The sequence below is a fragment of the Sus scrofa genome, chromosome 2 (assembly GCF_054392235.1).
Source record: "Sus scrofa isolate SSC_HxYL_T2T_F1_AM1 chromosome 2, Sscrofa_HxYL_maternal_Yorkshire_Landrace_v2.0, whole genome shotgun sequence".
Classification (NCBI taxonomy): Eukaryota; Metazoa; Chordata; class Mammalia; order Artiodactyla; family Suidae; genus Sus; species Sus scrofa.
This window is the reverse complement of record NC_139384.1, coordinates 18,754,264-18,768,881: the sequence shown is the minus strand read 5'-3', so window position 1 is coordinate 18,768,881 and position 14,618 is coordinate 18,754,264. Positions and strand designations below refer to the sequence as shown.

Below are 14,618 nucleotides of genomic sequence, written 5' to 3'. Positions count from 1 at the left end.
AAGGTCTAATGAAAGGCTGGCCCCACTTCAGCCCAAAGCGCCTCCCTACCACCCCAAATGCACTTTACGCCAGCACCCGTGCCTCTCCTTTTTGTTTTTAGGGCTGCATCTGTGGCCTATGAAGGTTCCTAGGCTAGGGGTCAAATCAGAGCTGCAGCTGCTGGCCTACGTCACAGCCACAGCAAGTGGGCACCCAAGTCCCATCTACGACCTACACCACAGCTCACAGCAACACCAGATCTTTAACCCACTGAGCGAGGCCAGGGATCGAACCCACATCCTCATGGATACTAGTGGAGTTCATAACTGGCTGGGCCACTGGCTGGGCCACAATGGGAACTCCCCATGCCACCAGTGTCACAGTTGGTCTATATGGCATTTCTGTGGAAATCAGGAAAAGGTGCCCTTTCTTCAAGACACTTTACTGCCATCTGCTGGAAAGCCACCGTGATGAATATATAAATCTATAATCATAGAATATATAAATCTACTGTGGAACTGGCATCCTTTGTCTGTGCAGTGCCCAACCTACACAACTGTACACGGAGGTCCTGTCCTCTTTTCAAGCCTCCTCTACTTCCAGCCCAGACCTTTGGCACTATCCCCCACTCACTGCAGTTGCGCTCATCAGATTGGTCATCACAGTCTGCATCGCCATCGCAGCGCCAGCCTGCGTTGATACACAGGCCGCTGTCACACATGAACTCCCCAGAGCGGCAGGGCTGGTGGGAGGCTGGGAAAACATGACAGACTCCGGTCTCTAGCCAGTCTATGCACATAGTGTCCCATGGCAGACTGGAAAGCCATAGCCCCGGCACCCCGGCTCCTCCGTCTTTGCCCAGTAGGGACCAGGGAATCCAGCAGCTCCTCCCCTGAGTTCCTGACCCAGCTGGCACCTGTGCCTGGCCACCCCAGGAGTTCCTCCCAGCCTGGCCACCCCTCCTCCACCCAGCCAAGCCAGAACACTCACAGCAGTCAGACTCGTCCGACCAGTCTCCGCAGTCATCATCGCCGTCGCAGTGGTAGATATCGAGGATGCAGCGGCCGTAGGCACACTGGAACTCCTCCAGGTTGCAGGGGGGCGCTGGCACTGCCGAGGCTAGAAGGAGGGCGGGGGGGGGGTGCATACACTCAGTCCTGGACAGAGGAGAGGCGCCTTGACTCCTCAAAGGGGCAAGATGCTCAGACGACAAAGCCAGGTTTCATTTGAGATGGCCCTTACAGACACCCACATTCTGGACTAAAGGAAGACCTCCCTTCCCACCTGGGGCACCTGTTCCCACAGCCTAGGAGGAGCTGCTTCTTAAGGACCCCCCTCGTTGCCCATTGTCCATGCTCGCCTCAGTCAGGCCCTCAGACTATGGGATGGAGCCTTCTGCCCCCGCCCAGCCCGACACCTGAGTTCTGAGGCCACTCACGACAGTTCTCCTCGTCAGAGCCATCTTTGCAGTCGGTGTCACCATCACAGTACCAGTGCTCAGCAATACAGCTTCCATCGCTGCAACGGAATTCCTTGTCCGAGCACTTGCGCATGTCTGGGGAGATGCAATGGGACTGCTGTCCTGCGGGAGCCCCACGGGCAACCCTCCTGCAATCCTCCCTGACTCCCACCCTCACTGGCCCTGGGAGTCTGACCCAGGCCCTGCAGGACATGGCAGACTTGGTGCAGACTCCCCAGGGGAAAGCCAAGGGCCTGGAAAGACTGGGCCTTGGGCTCCTGTTCTGTGGTTGCTGGGGTGGGATGGGGGTCTGGAGACTCTGTCCCCTGCTGCTCTCCTCCAGCTGCTCCAGACACCTGGGCAGTTCAAGGTTTAGGCAGTGCTAGAGCTGTGGCTGCTCTTTCCCTCCATGGCTGTACCATCCACCAGCCACCCTGCCTGCCTTCCCAGAGCGCAGCTCACCGCACTGTTCATCGCTGTTGTCGCCACAGTCATTGTCACCATCGCAGTGCCACAGGCTCCGGATGCAGTAGCCGTTCTGGCAGGGGAACTCGTCCTCCTCGCACTCCCGGGGGGCTGTGGGCACAGAGCAGTCGGGCTGCAACGGGCAGTAGGGCCAAGGCGCGGAAGCTCAGCAGAAAGCCCAGCCAAGCAGCTCCAATGCTTCCCAAGGGACCTGAGGAGGGGGCTGTCTCCTGGGGGCTTATCTGACCAAGAGAAGAGGTAGAAGGACAAGAAGCAGAGACCAAGGGCTGGGGCATCATTTTCTTTTCTTTTCCTTTTTTTTTTTCTTTCAGGTCCTTACCCGTGGCATATGGAGGTTCCCAGGCTAGGGGTCCAGTCGGAGCTGCAGCTGCCAGCCTGCACCAGAGCCACAGCAACTCTGGATCTGAGCTGCATCTATGACCTATGCTGCAGCTTGGGGCAACACCAGATCCTTAACCCACTGAGCAAGGCCTGGGATTGAACCCACATCCTCACAGACACTATGTCGGTTCCACAACAGGAATTCCTTTCATTTGTTGACTGAAAATCATTTCTCAGCAAAGCTCAATGGACCCCGTCCAGTCCCGCCAGCACTCACGACAGTCCTGCTCGTCCGAGTCGTCCTCACAGTCGTTGTCCCCGTCGCACACCCAGGAGCGGCGGATGCACTTGCCATTGTCACAGTGAAAGTCAAGAGGAGAGCAGGTAGGCAGCACTGAGCCCCGGGAAAAGAAGGGACACGGCTGTCAGTCTGGTGTGCTTCCTCCGGCAGCCTCACCCAGGCCAGAAATCCCTTCCTAACGAGCGCCCTGCCTGAATTCCAGTCCTTGCTCATGGACTCCTACACCTGCCCCCAGCTGATGGCAAATCAGGCAGAAAAGCAGCGGAGGAGTGGGAGCTGCTCAAGGAGTGATGGTCAGGGGTTCACAAGGCAGAAGAGCCCAAGGAGCTCAAAACGCCTAAGAAATCAGTTAAGGGAAACATGAGAAGAGAAATGAGTGCCTGTTTTTTTTTTTTTTTTTTTTCCTTTTTCCTCTTATGATATGATGATTGACACGTCCGGGCTCAATTTCAAGTTCTAGAAGGCATGACTTACCACACAGAGCAAGTCGTTACTCTCTCTGAGACGCGTTTCTTCGACGGTACTGCAGGGATAATTATAACTGACTCAGAGGAGTCTTTCGGCTAATGCGTATGAAAGTGCTACATGAAAGTGAGCCATTTGCCATCATCACAATTAGCTCAACTGGTTAGGGTTAATAAGGTCCTCGTTATAGCCTCATTCTTCTGAGACTAATTAGTCTCCTTCAGATGCAGGTGCTGCAGGTTGGAGGCTGCACCCCTGAACCCGGACAACTGGCTCAGCAGTGATATCACTGTACTTCCAAGGCAGGATGCCCTCACCTGGGGAGCATGTTGCTACACTAGGGGGGAGGGGAGACTTAAAGAGGATGTAAGATTTCTTTAAAAAGTTCACATTATTTAAAAAGGTGTGGGAAGTTCCTATTGTAGCTCAGTGGTAATGAGCGGAACTAGTATCCAATGAGGATGTGGGGTCTATCCCTGCCCTTGCTCAGTGGGTTCAGGATCCTTTGTTGCCGTGAGCTGTGCTGTAGGTCCCAGACATGCCTCGGATTCCGTGTTGCTGTGGCTCTGGCACAGGTCAGCAGCTGTAGCTCTGATTCGACCCCTAGCCTGGGAACTTCCACATGCCACAGATAAGGCCCTAAAAAGAAAAAAAAAAAAAAAAAAAAAACACGGAGTTCCCGTCGTGGCGCAGTGGTTAACGAATCCGACTAGGAACCATGAGGTTGCGGGTTCGGTCCCTGCCCTTGCTCAGTGGGTTAACGATCCGGCGTTGCCGTGAGCTGTGGTGTAGGTTGCAGACGCGGCTCGGATCCCGCGTTGCTGTGGCTCTGGCGTAGGCCGGTAGCTACAGCTCCGATTCAACCCCTAGCCTGGGAACCTCCATATGCCGCGGGAGCGGCCCAAGAAATAGCAACAACAACAAAAGACAAAAGACAAAAGACAAAAAAAAAAAAAAAAAAAGAAAGAAAAAGGTGTGATTACACAGAATACCCACAGAAGAAACACAGAAATATTCTTCATCCACATATAGTATGCCCACTAAAAAATGTGCAAATGTGTAATACAAATACACACAGTCACATCAATTCAGACAGATCTGTTTAAAGAGACCACCTGCAGAAGCAACGGCATTTTCTCTTTTTTTTTTTTAAATTTTTCTTTTTTTTTTTTTTTCTTTTTTGGCTACACCCACAGCATATGGAAGTTCCTGGGCCAGGATCAAATCCGAGTCACAGCTCAACCTATGCCACAGCTGTGACAACACTGGATCCTTAACCCACCTTACCAGGCCAGGGATCAAACCCATGCCACCTCAGAGACCAGGGGACATTTTCTTCTATACTTGTTGAAAATTCGTTTCACTGGCCATACATGCATGGAAATATAGGCAATACAGCAGGGTTGAAGACACATATAATGGTGAAGAAACCACCCATTTGTCAATATGTGTCACCATTGAAAGAGTGTGACCCTGAGTCTGACACAGCTGATGCACAGAATGCTCCATCACACCTGGCCTTGCTCCCGCATCCCCAGGTCCCTCCTCTCCCACCGCCCTGCGGGGAGGCTCTTACTACATCCATCCTCATCGCTGTGGTCCCCGCAGTCATTGTCTCCATCACACTGCCACTGGGCGGGGATGCAGGTACACTCGCCGAGGGCACTCACGGCACATGTGAAGTGGCTCCGACCACAAGCACAGTCGGGGCTGCTGGCGAGGCCTGGGCAGAGGGAAAAGGAACCAGTGAGGGCTCAGCTCCCACCCAACCAAAGCCCATTCCACGGGGGCAAGGCAGAGGAGCCAAGCCAAGTCTAGCAGCGACGTTGCGGGGAGTTGTGGACGATGCAATTGTGCCCCACCCCGCCACCGCCCTGCCCAGGCACACGTGGTCAAGAAGATACCCTCTGACTTTGGGCTCACAAACAGTCCCGGTACCTCCTCTATGACAGGTGGATGCCACCTGGAAGGTTTAGTGGTCTTGAGGAAGGGGAGCCAGGGACAGGAGGGGTGATGGAGAAAGGCTTCCATCTCCGTCCCTCCAAAACTAGGTTGAGTTATGGATGCTTGTGCCTCTATCCAGGCCCTTGGATGTTGGCTGGGGAGGGCAAGAAATAAGAGAGGAATTAAAATGCTGAGCCCTTTTAGGGATAAGATGTCACACAGGGGAGCAGGAAGCCACAGGGCTGCTGTGCGTCCCCCAGTCAGAGCTCGATTTTAAGGAGGGTAACCAGGAGGAGCAGGAATGGGGGACCAGGCTGCCTCCAGGCGCAGTGGCTGGGACCAGTCAGGGCCTTCCTGTCTGTGGGACTGGCCCCAGCCTGGAGGGAGGATGGCAGAAGCAGCCCCTCCCCCAGCCTCTGCAGCACGTAGCTGGGCGTCCCTATTGAGCATCCAGCTATCTGCCTGGCCAAGTCCCATGACCGGCTGCTGTGCCCCCTCCCCAGCGTGCCCAGCAGGATGCCCCGGGATGGCGTGTGAATGGCTCGGTGCCCCTGCGCCAGCCTCAGCTGGAACAAAGGGTTCTGCCAGGGTCACTCTCCCCCACTCCCAGCATTCATCTAACCCATGGGGCTGCTGCAGCTGGGAAAGAAGGGGGCCACCTCTCCCTCGCTCATCTCCCCTGCTTGCTTTCTTCTTCCTTTCTTCCCGTCTGCTGGGCTCTGCCCTCAGGCTGGGCTGGAACAGGGAAGAAGTCAGCTCCCCAACTGCCACCCCTGCTTCCTTTCCTCTTTATCAGGCCCAGCTTCTCTCTCTCTCAGCTCATCTCCTTGCCGTACATCCTCACCTCGTGTTGCGTCACCCGGGCCAGCCTAACCAGGGCTTAGGGCCCAGGATGAAAGGGTGCGTGCTCTTCCCACAAAAGCAAAGGGAGAGCCCTAGACCCCTCTCTCTCCACTTCAACCCCCGGGGTAAGTGTAAGCATAAAGCAGGGATTCCTAACCTGCAAAGGGACAGAGGGGTAGGACCTGTGAACCCCTGAAACTGCAGGCAAAGTGTACATTTGTGGAGTGAAGGGCCACAGCTTTCACCCAATCTTCAGCTGAGGCCTTGCTTGGCCCCTCCACATGCGAAGGGCATCAGCTGCCCCAGAAAAGACACGGGCTTTCCTGCGGAAGCTGCGGGAATCCATCTGAGAGGTGCCGCACCTCGATACCTCACAGGAAGGCCCCACTCCAAGCCCAGCACTCCTGTCCTGTGGAGTCTCTGCAAATACAGGACAGAGGATTCTTCCTAGGGGAGCCCTGAAGACCCAGCCCCATTCTCCTGGGCCTCTTCTGAGAGCACACTGAGAAGGGATGGGGGCTTTTTTCACTCAGACCCTGGGCACTGGAGCCTGAGTTACTTTGGTAAGTGTGACCAGCTCATCACAGCTCCAGGCACTATTTTAGGGAACTCTGGCCAGGATCAAAGAACAACGACCAACTATTCCAGAGGACTCCATCCCATGGAGCTTCCCAACATGCCGACCCCCTTCACGGGGAAGAATGGAGGAGAAGAATAAGGCTAAGAGGCTCTCAACGAGGGAGGATTTTTCTCCCCGGGGGGCACGATGACATTTTGGGTTGTAATGGGCAGTACTGGTGGCATCTAGAGGATAAAGGCCACAGATGTTGCTAAGAATTCTACAATGTGTGGGACAGGTGCCCACCACAAAGTCGTTAGCCTAAAACGTCAGTAGAGGTTGAGAAATGCTGCTGGCCATGCACACAGCAAGAGGCAGGGCTGCACCAAACAGGAGGTCAGGGTCATGGGGTGCCAAGAACGGAAAGGAAGAGGGGGCACTGGGGGAGGGGAAGAGGAGGGAGCACCAGATCTGGAGCAGACAGAGCTGGGGCCCACTGACCACGGGGCTGCTGTAGCTGGGAAAGAACCGGGCCACCTCTCCCCTGCTTGCTTTCTTCTATCTTTCCTACCCTGCACTGGCCCCTGCCCTCAGCCTATTTCCTTGTGTGTAAAAGGCCACAAGGACTGGACAGGAGGATAAATGTGGCAGAGGCTAAGGCCGTGCCTCGGCACACCAAGGATGCTCTGTAAATGCAGGGGAGTGTGGGGACATGAGGACTGGGGGACTAGCTTTTTCCAGAAGGCCTTGATTTTTTTTTTTTTTTTTTTTGGTCTTTTTGCTATTTCTTGGGCTGCTCCTGCGGCATATGGAGGTTCCCAGGCTAGGGGTCTAATCGGAGCTGTGGCCACCAGCCTACGCCAGAGCCACAGCAACGCAGGATCCGAGCCGCGTCTGCAACCTACACCACAGCTCACGGCAACGCCGGATCGTTAACCCACTGAGCAAGGGCAGGGACCGAACCCGCAACCTCATGGTTCCTAGTTGGATTCGTTAACCACTGCGCCACGACGGGAACTCCCAGAAGGCCTTGATTTTAAGAACCTGAGAACCAGGATCAGGAGAGCAAGGACAACAGCATCTTGAGGAACCCAGGCATTCCCGTCATGGCTCAGAGGAACGAATCTGACTAGCATCCATGAGGATGCAGGTTCTATCCCTGGTCTTAATCAGTGGGTTAAGGATCCAGTGTTGCCGTGAGCAGTGTAAGTCACAGATGTGTCTCAGATCTGGTGGTGCTGTGGCCATGGCGTAGACCAGCAGCTACAGCTCAGATTGGAGCCCTAGCCTGGGAACTTCCATATGCCGCAGGGGCGGCCCTAAAAAGCAAAAGGAACCCAGAAGGTAAAGAAGAGCCTTCAGGGTTTTTTTTTGTTTTGTTTTGTTTTTTTCTGCCCCACCCCTTTGGCTGAGTGATAGCAGAAGTCCTGAGATCCCCCCCGCAGACTTCAGGAACAAAGCATTCCATCTGGTGGGCATCCAGTTAGTTGCTGAAGAGTCACGACTTCCTGCACGTCTGAGCAATATCTGAATGTCAGCACGTGAGGGTCAGGCAGCCAGAAGCAGGCAAACGCTTGGCTTGGGTGTTCATACAGTAAACAGACACATTCTACAAAACCCAGCTTTTCTGGACAACTGCTGCCCCCCTGGGACCCTGGGAGGTGGAATTCTGCCTTTTCACTCGAGTTCTGGCTGTGATCATAAAGGACAGCTTTTAACCCTTTTTAACGAAAAGAATGGTGAGCGAAGAAAGGAAACAAAGGACTGCGGGTGGCAAAACGCGGTCTTCATTTTAAGAAGTGTTCAGTTAGAACACTCAGCTGTGCTTCTGCCCTTGAAAGCTATTTGCCTGCCACACTGTAAGCGTCCTTGGCCTCAAAGGGCATGGGCCCTTCAACCTAATGCAAGTCCATAAAGACAAGACCTCTTCCCAAAGCGTTCACTTTCCCTGGTCATCGAGTCATCCAGCGTTTAGGATACAAGTTAAAGTGCTATTAGGGCCTTCCTGGGAGGTTAACCAAAATTTCAGCCATCTTACCATTTTCTCACTACTTTCTTTAGAAGGAAAGCAAGCAAATATCCAGCCGGTATACAAGGCACAGTGCGACATGAGCGAGAACACAGAGTCTGGGCTCAGAGAGGCTGGAGTTTAAGTCCTGGCTCTACCACCAACTCTACAACTTTGAATGAGTTAATGTCTCTGAGTCTCGGTTTCCTCATCCATAAAATGAGAATAACAATAGTTCTACCAGTAGTTCTACCACAAAGGGATTTGTAGAGATTAAATAATCCATGTAGGCTGCTTAGCCCAGGGCTGGAGTTTCATAATAATGTAGTCACCATTTACCAAGTACTTACCAAGGGCCCTCCTCTAAGTGCCTTTTTTTTGGGCAGTGGCGGGGGCGGGGAGGGGTCCTACACCTGTAACATATGGAGGTTCCAGGCTAGGGACTGAATCGGAGCTACAGCTGCCAGCCTACACCATAGCTCACAGTAACTCTGGATCCTTAATCCACTGAGCGAGGCCAGGGATCCAACCTGCGTTCTTATGGATACTAGTTGGGTTTGTTACCACTGAGCCATAATGGGAAATCCTCTGAATTTTTTTTTTTTTTATGCTACATCATGAATGTTCTCAACAACTCTGGGAGGTGGCACTATTATTATTATCACCACTTGACCGTTGAAGACACAGGGAAGTGAAATTTGTGATAGGCCACACAGGTACTAATGGTTGGAGCCAGCATTCACACCCGAGCAGGTCAATCCCAGATGCTCTGTTCTTTTTTTTTTTTTCAGGGCCACACTGCAGCACATGGAGGTTCCCAGGCTAGGGGGTGAATCGGAGCTGTAGCTGCTGGCCTTCACCACAGCCACAGCAATGCCAGATCCGAGCCACATCTGCAAACTACACCACAGCTCATGGCAACGCTGGATCCTTAATCCACTGGGTGAGGCCAGGGATTGAACCCGCATCCTCACGGATACTAGTTGGATTTGTTTCCACTGCACCACAATGGAAACTCCAGATGCTCTGTTCTTAATCACTTCATGATACTGCCTCCCAGTAAGTGGTATGCTATCATGAAAATTTCCAAAACTCTGAAATCCAAAAAGAGAATTTAGGAGTTCCCTAGTGGCCCAGGGGTTAAGGATCCTGTATTTTCATAGCTGTGGCTCAAGTCACTGCTGTGGCACAGGTTCGATCCCTAGCCCAGGGACTTCTGCATGCCATGCGTGCAGCCAAAAAAAAAAAAAAAAAAAAAAAAGGGAGGGATTTATAATACTGGGACTTCTAAATCCTTCTCTTTTATGCATTCTTGTTAGGAAATACGTAGTAAACTTATGGAGTCCCCATTGTGGCACAGCAGAAATGAATCCGACTAGTATTCATGAGGATGTGAGTACGATCCCTGGCCTTGCTCAGTGGGTCAGGGATTTGGTGTTGCCATGAGCTGTGGTGTAGGTTGCAGATGTGGCTCCGATCCGGTGCTGCTGTGGCTGTGACGTATGCAAGCAGCCGTAGCTCTGATTTGACCCCTAGCCTAGGAACTTCCATATGCTGTAGGTGTGACCATAAAAAGAAAAAAGAAAAGAAAATATATAGTAAGCTTATGAATCTCAAGCAGTGACCTCTCCTTCTGGCTACTGCCAAGGCTAAACTAAAGCCTTGGCCCGAACTAAAGTAGTAAAGCAGGGACAGCACAGAGCCCTAGTCCCTTGAACAAGTGCCTTGGTATTGTTTCGGTTCAGAAATGGGCAGGGCTTCAGAAAACAAATGATTATGTCTTGCATTTCTCTTGAGAGTTCGCAAGCTAATTTTGCATACACACGCACGTTCTCATTTAATCATTACAGCACTGTCCCTGTAACAGGTAAGGTCACCGAGGTCCTGGGGTGAGCAGGTGAACCAGGATGGCAGCCCCGTTCTTACTTTTAGACCAATATTCTTCTCTTAATATGATCTCAAAATCCGGACGTTCAATAAAGCTTCCCACAGACACACACTCAAGTTAGAGAGGCGCTGCTGCCCCCCCATCCCACAGAATGCTCAGCTCAAGGTGGACCACGTGTCACTTGGAGGCCCAAGGCATACAGTGACTATACACAGCTACAGAACAGCCTTTTCAAGTTAAACCAGAAATGAGGAGGCTCAAGGAATGTCTTGTGAGTGTTGAGAGATGCTGGCTGCCCCAGTGTGGAAGGGATTACAATGGGGAGGGAGGCATCACCACTCATATGAGTGAAGGATGTTTTTCTTACACTGACGCTCTCTTCTCTCCTCCTATCAACTGTCAGCAACAGTGAGGATGTACACCTTGTTTAATGAGGATAAGTTATTTGAAATGACCCTAAACGACAGTCAGGTCAATCATGGGACCAATCCACTGGTTTCCGCCCCTTTGGCAGCTTACTCAGGAAATGTCTCTCACTGAAAGGGATGACCATGTAGCAAGACAAAACTGACATAACTGGAGTTCCTTATGGTGCTATGGGTTAAGGATCTGGCATTGTTCCTGCTGCAGTACCAGGAGCTTCTGTATGCAGCAGGTGTGGCCAAAACCAAAAAGCAACAACAAAAACCTGATGTAACTGAAAGGGGTTGCAGCAAAAAGCCACATGGAAATGGGTCAAGCCTCACTCAAGGTTATACCTGGAATCTGCAGAGACAATGAGTGCCTATAGAGCCATTGTATAGAGAGTTCAGTATGCATAGAACAGTGGAATCAACACCAAATGAGGTTGGCAGCAGGAGGCCAGAATGTGACCCCTTTCCTGATGCTGCCCCCACTTGGACCCATGCGGCCTCGGCTGAACTGAAAGCCCCTGCTCTATGCCCCAGCGGCCCTTGGTGTTTCCTCGAACGGTAGCATTTAGCCCCCTGTGGGACCATGGTTCACTTACTAGGTCATAAGCCTCTTGACCATTGGAATTGTATGATATAGAGCTTTGCATTTGTATTCAGAGTGCATAGTTCAATGCTTGGTATGTAGTGATGATAAATATAAGCTTGTAAAATGAATTAATGAATGACACATTCCTTTAGCATCTTTTTTTTTTAAATTATTTTATTTTTCTGTCTCTTCTAGGGTCGCTCCAGTGGCATATGGAGGTTCCCAGGCTAGGGGGCTAATCGGAGCTGTAGCTGCCGGCCTACGCCAGAGCCACAGCAAGGAGGGATCTGAGCCGCGTCTGCAACCTACACCACAGCTCACAGCAACACCAGATCCTTAACCCACTGAGCGAGGCCAGGGATGGAACCCAAAACCTCATGGTTCCTAGTCGGATTCGTTAACCACTGAGCCACGATGGGAACTCCTCCTTTAGAATCTTGTGAGAACCCCAGAATATGAAAAATAAAAGTGGTTATTTCCCACCTACCTTATACTCAAGAAAATAGGAATCTTTTTTTTTTATTTGTTTTTTCTTTTTCTTTTTAAATTGAATTTTATTGGAGTATAGTGACTTAACAACGCTGTATTAGTTTGAGTGTTCAGCAAAGTGAATCAGTCATATACATAAATATATCCATTCTTTTTTCCCATACATGTTATTACAAACTATTAAGTAGATTTTCCTTTGACTAGGAATCTTCTTTTTAAGGTGGCTTCCTAGTCCTATTCAGGTTAAGTTCACTCCCTGCACAACAGGAGTTCCTTTCACTGGCTGTATTATCAGGCTGTGATACAGACATGCCATGACTTTGCTTATTTCTGTCCCTAGACCCCTAGAGGCCAACCTTACCTGATTTGAAAAACCTACCTGAAAAAGTCTTCTCCTAGTGGGCCCTCTCAAAAGTGACACTATGAGACACATGATTTTATTTTATTTTATTTTTAACTTTTTAGGGCCACATGTGAGACATATGGAAGTTCCCAGGCTAGGGGTCAAACTGGACCTGCAGTTGCCAGCCTCGCTTAAGCCACAGCCACACCAACACCAGACTGAGTCGCATCTGTGACCTGTGCCGGCGGATCCTTAACCCACTGAGTGAGGCCAGGAATCGAACCGGCATCCTCACAGACACTATGTCGGGTTCTTAACCTGCTGAGCCACAACAGAAACTCCAAAACACATGACTTTTGGTTCCAGCACGTTCAGCCCTCTCTGGCCACTCTTAAACAGGGAAAAGAAGTCGTTAATGGCCAGCTTCCAAAGTTAAGAGGCAGAAGAGCATATTGTTAAGAACATGGGAACAAAACTAAGCTAATTCCTGGCCATCTGACCTGGGCATGTTATTTAATCTCTTTATACCTTAGTTTTTCATGTGGAAAATTGGGATAATAAGAGCCCCTACTTCCCACGAGAACTGAATTAGTTAGGTTATACAAAGCCCGTAGTATAACGCCTGGCATATACTAAGCTCTCAGTAAATGACAGAGCCTACTATTACTGTTATAGAATTTGATTCACTGCAACTGTCCTATCCAGCCACCCCATGATAAAGCCCTAATTTTTCAGGGCTTGAGATGTCTAAAAACCTGATTGTGTGCCGAGCTGCAGCACTGCCCCCATGGGTTAAGTTGGTTGCATGAGCAACTGCAGGAAGAGGAAGGAGAGAGAGTCTTGTGGCAAGACTCCTGCTTTACTGCTCTTCTCTGGGGGAGCTTGGAGTACATAGTATCCTTTATCTTTACTTAATTTATTATCAACTAATTCCTAGGAGGCAAGTATAGAAAAAAGCATTTAGAACCTAAATTATATGAGTTCCCATTGTGGTTCAGTGGGTTAAGAACCCAATTAGTATCCTTGAGGATATGGGTTTGATCCCTGGCCTTGCTCAGTGAGTTAAGGATCCAGCATTGCCCCCAAGCTGCAGCGTAGGTTGCAGATGCTGCTCGGATCTGGCATTGCTGTGGTTGTACTGCCACACACAGCTGCAGCTCCAATTTGATTCCTAGCCTGGGAACTTCCATATGCTGCAGATGGGGCCCTACAAAGAAGAGGAAAACAAAAACAAAAACAAAAAAAACCCCGCGTAAATTACAGAGCAATTTAGAAGTGGATTAATTTCCTTTTTTTTTTTTTTTTTTTTTTGTAAAATGGGGGTAATAATAGGACCACCTGCATGCTTGAAGGTTTAAATGAAATTCATTGAGGGAGTTCCCGTCGTGGCGCAGTGGTTAACGAATCCGACTAGGAACCATGAGGTCGCGGGTTCGGTCCCTGCCCTTGCTCAGTGGGTTAACAATCCGGCGTTGCCGTGAGCTGTGGTGTAGGTTGCAGACGCGGCTCAGATCCCGCGTTGCTGTGGCTCTGGCGTAGGCCAGTGGCTACAGCTCTGATTCAACCCCTGGCCTGGGAACCTCCATATGCCGCGGGAGCGGCCCAAGAGATAGCAACAACAACAACAACAACAAAAGACAAAAAAGACAAAAAAAAAAAAAAAGAAATTCATTGAAATTCATACAAAGTATATAGTAAGCCGCTTTTGTTTTTCTTATTATTGTTGTTATGAACCCATCATCTTCATCTGTGTCCTCTCTCTCCACCCAGTACTGTAATTATGTCTCCATATAGGCCCTCAAAGGTCTACTTACCCTGCCTAGGAGCTCAGTCAACAGACCTCACAAATCCTACAGGGCTTGAATGTGGCTGCTCTGTGAGGGGCTGCTCAAAATATTGCTTTCCTCTGCCCCTACATCTCAAAACACAAGGCTCACATGGCTTCAGGGAGCAACAAATCACATCTCCCCTTCTGGGAGCTTTTTGAAGTCTCCCTCCATCAAAAAGCACCTGAAAGGTAATTCTTTATGCATTGGGGTTTCCTGAGGAGACGAAGACTGCAAACAGAGAGGAGACATCAAAGTAAGATAAAATATAGACAGTCTCAACCAAGATCTTCTAGCATAGCTTGGATACAAAAGACTCTGTTCTAAGAGGTAGTATCCGCTAGAGGGTAAATAGCTTAGGCTCTGGGTTCAAGTCCTAGGTCAGGCACTCACTAGCTGTGCGACAGCAAATGGCCTGAGCCTGTGTTCCAGCTGTAAGAGGAGAATCCAACAGAATCTGTCTCAAAAGGATATGGCGAAGAGTTAATGTGAAAAAACACACTAGCACTTATCAGAGTACCAGCAATAGAGCAAAAGATTCCAAAGTGTTGACCGCCCCAGAAGTACATTTGTACTTTTTAGACCACACGTTTCAGCCTGACATGTGGTCTAAAACGACATATGTGCAAAATTGGTCACCAGAGATCATTCCCGGAGGAGCAGAAATTCTCATCTGCGGAGAATGAGAGGTGAAGAGCCCTTTACTT

General features: G+C 50.5%; 1 protein-coding gene across 6 annotated transcripts in view; it reads right to left on the bottom strand.

The window, feature by feature from the left end:
• The window catches only part of LRP4 (LDL receptor related protein 4), a 57,093-nt gene that overhangs the window by 36,519 nt on the left and 5,956 nt on the right, over positions 1-14,618 (bottom strand). For all 6 annotated transcript variants that reach the window (XR_014836993.1, XR_014836992.1, XM_085011206.1 and 3 more), the window contains exons 2-7: positions 4,589-4,735; positions 2,524-2,640; positions 1,902-2,015; positions 1,419-1,535; positions 971-1,099; positions 614-733 (exon numbers count right to left, since the gene is read on the bottom strand). Coding sequence is in view for 2 of the 6 variants with exons in the window: in XM_085011206.1 (XP_084867332.1) it covers positions 614-733; positions 971-1,099; positions 1,419-1,535; positions 1,902-2,015; positions 2,524-2,640; positions 4,589-4,735 (744 nt within the window). In the remaining 4 variants the exon portion in view is untranslated. The remainder of the gene's footprint in view (positions 1-613; positions 734-970; positions 1,100-1,418; positions 1,536-1,901; positions 2,016-2,523; positions 2,641-4,588; positions 4,736-14,618) is intronic.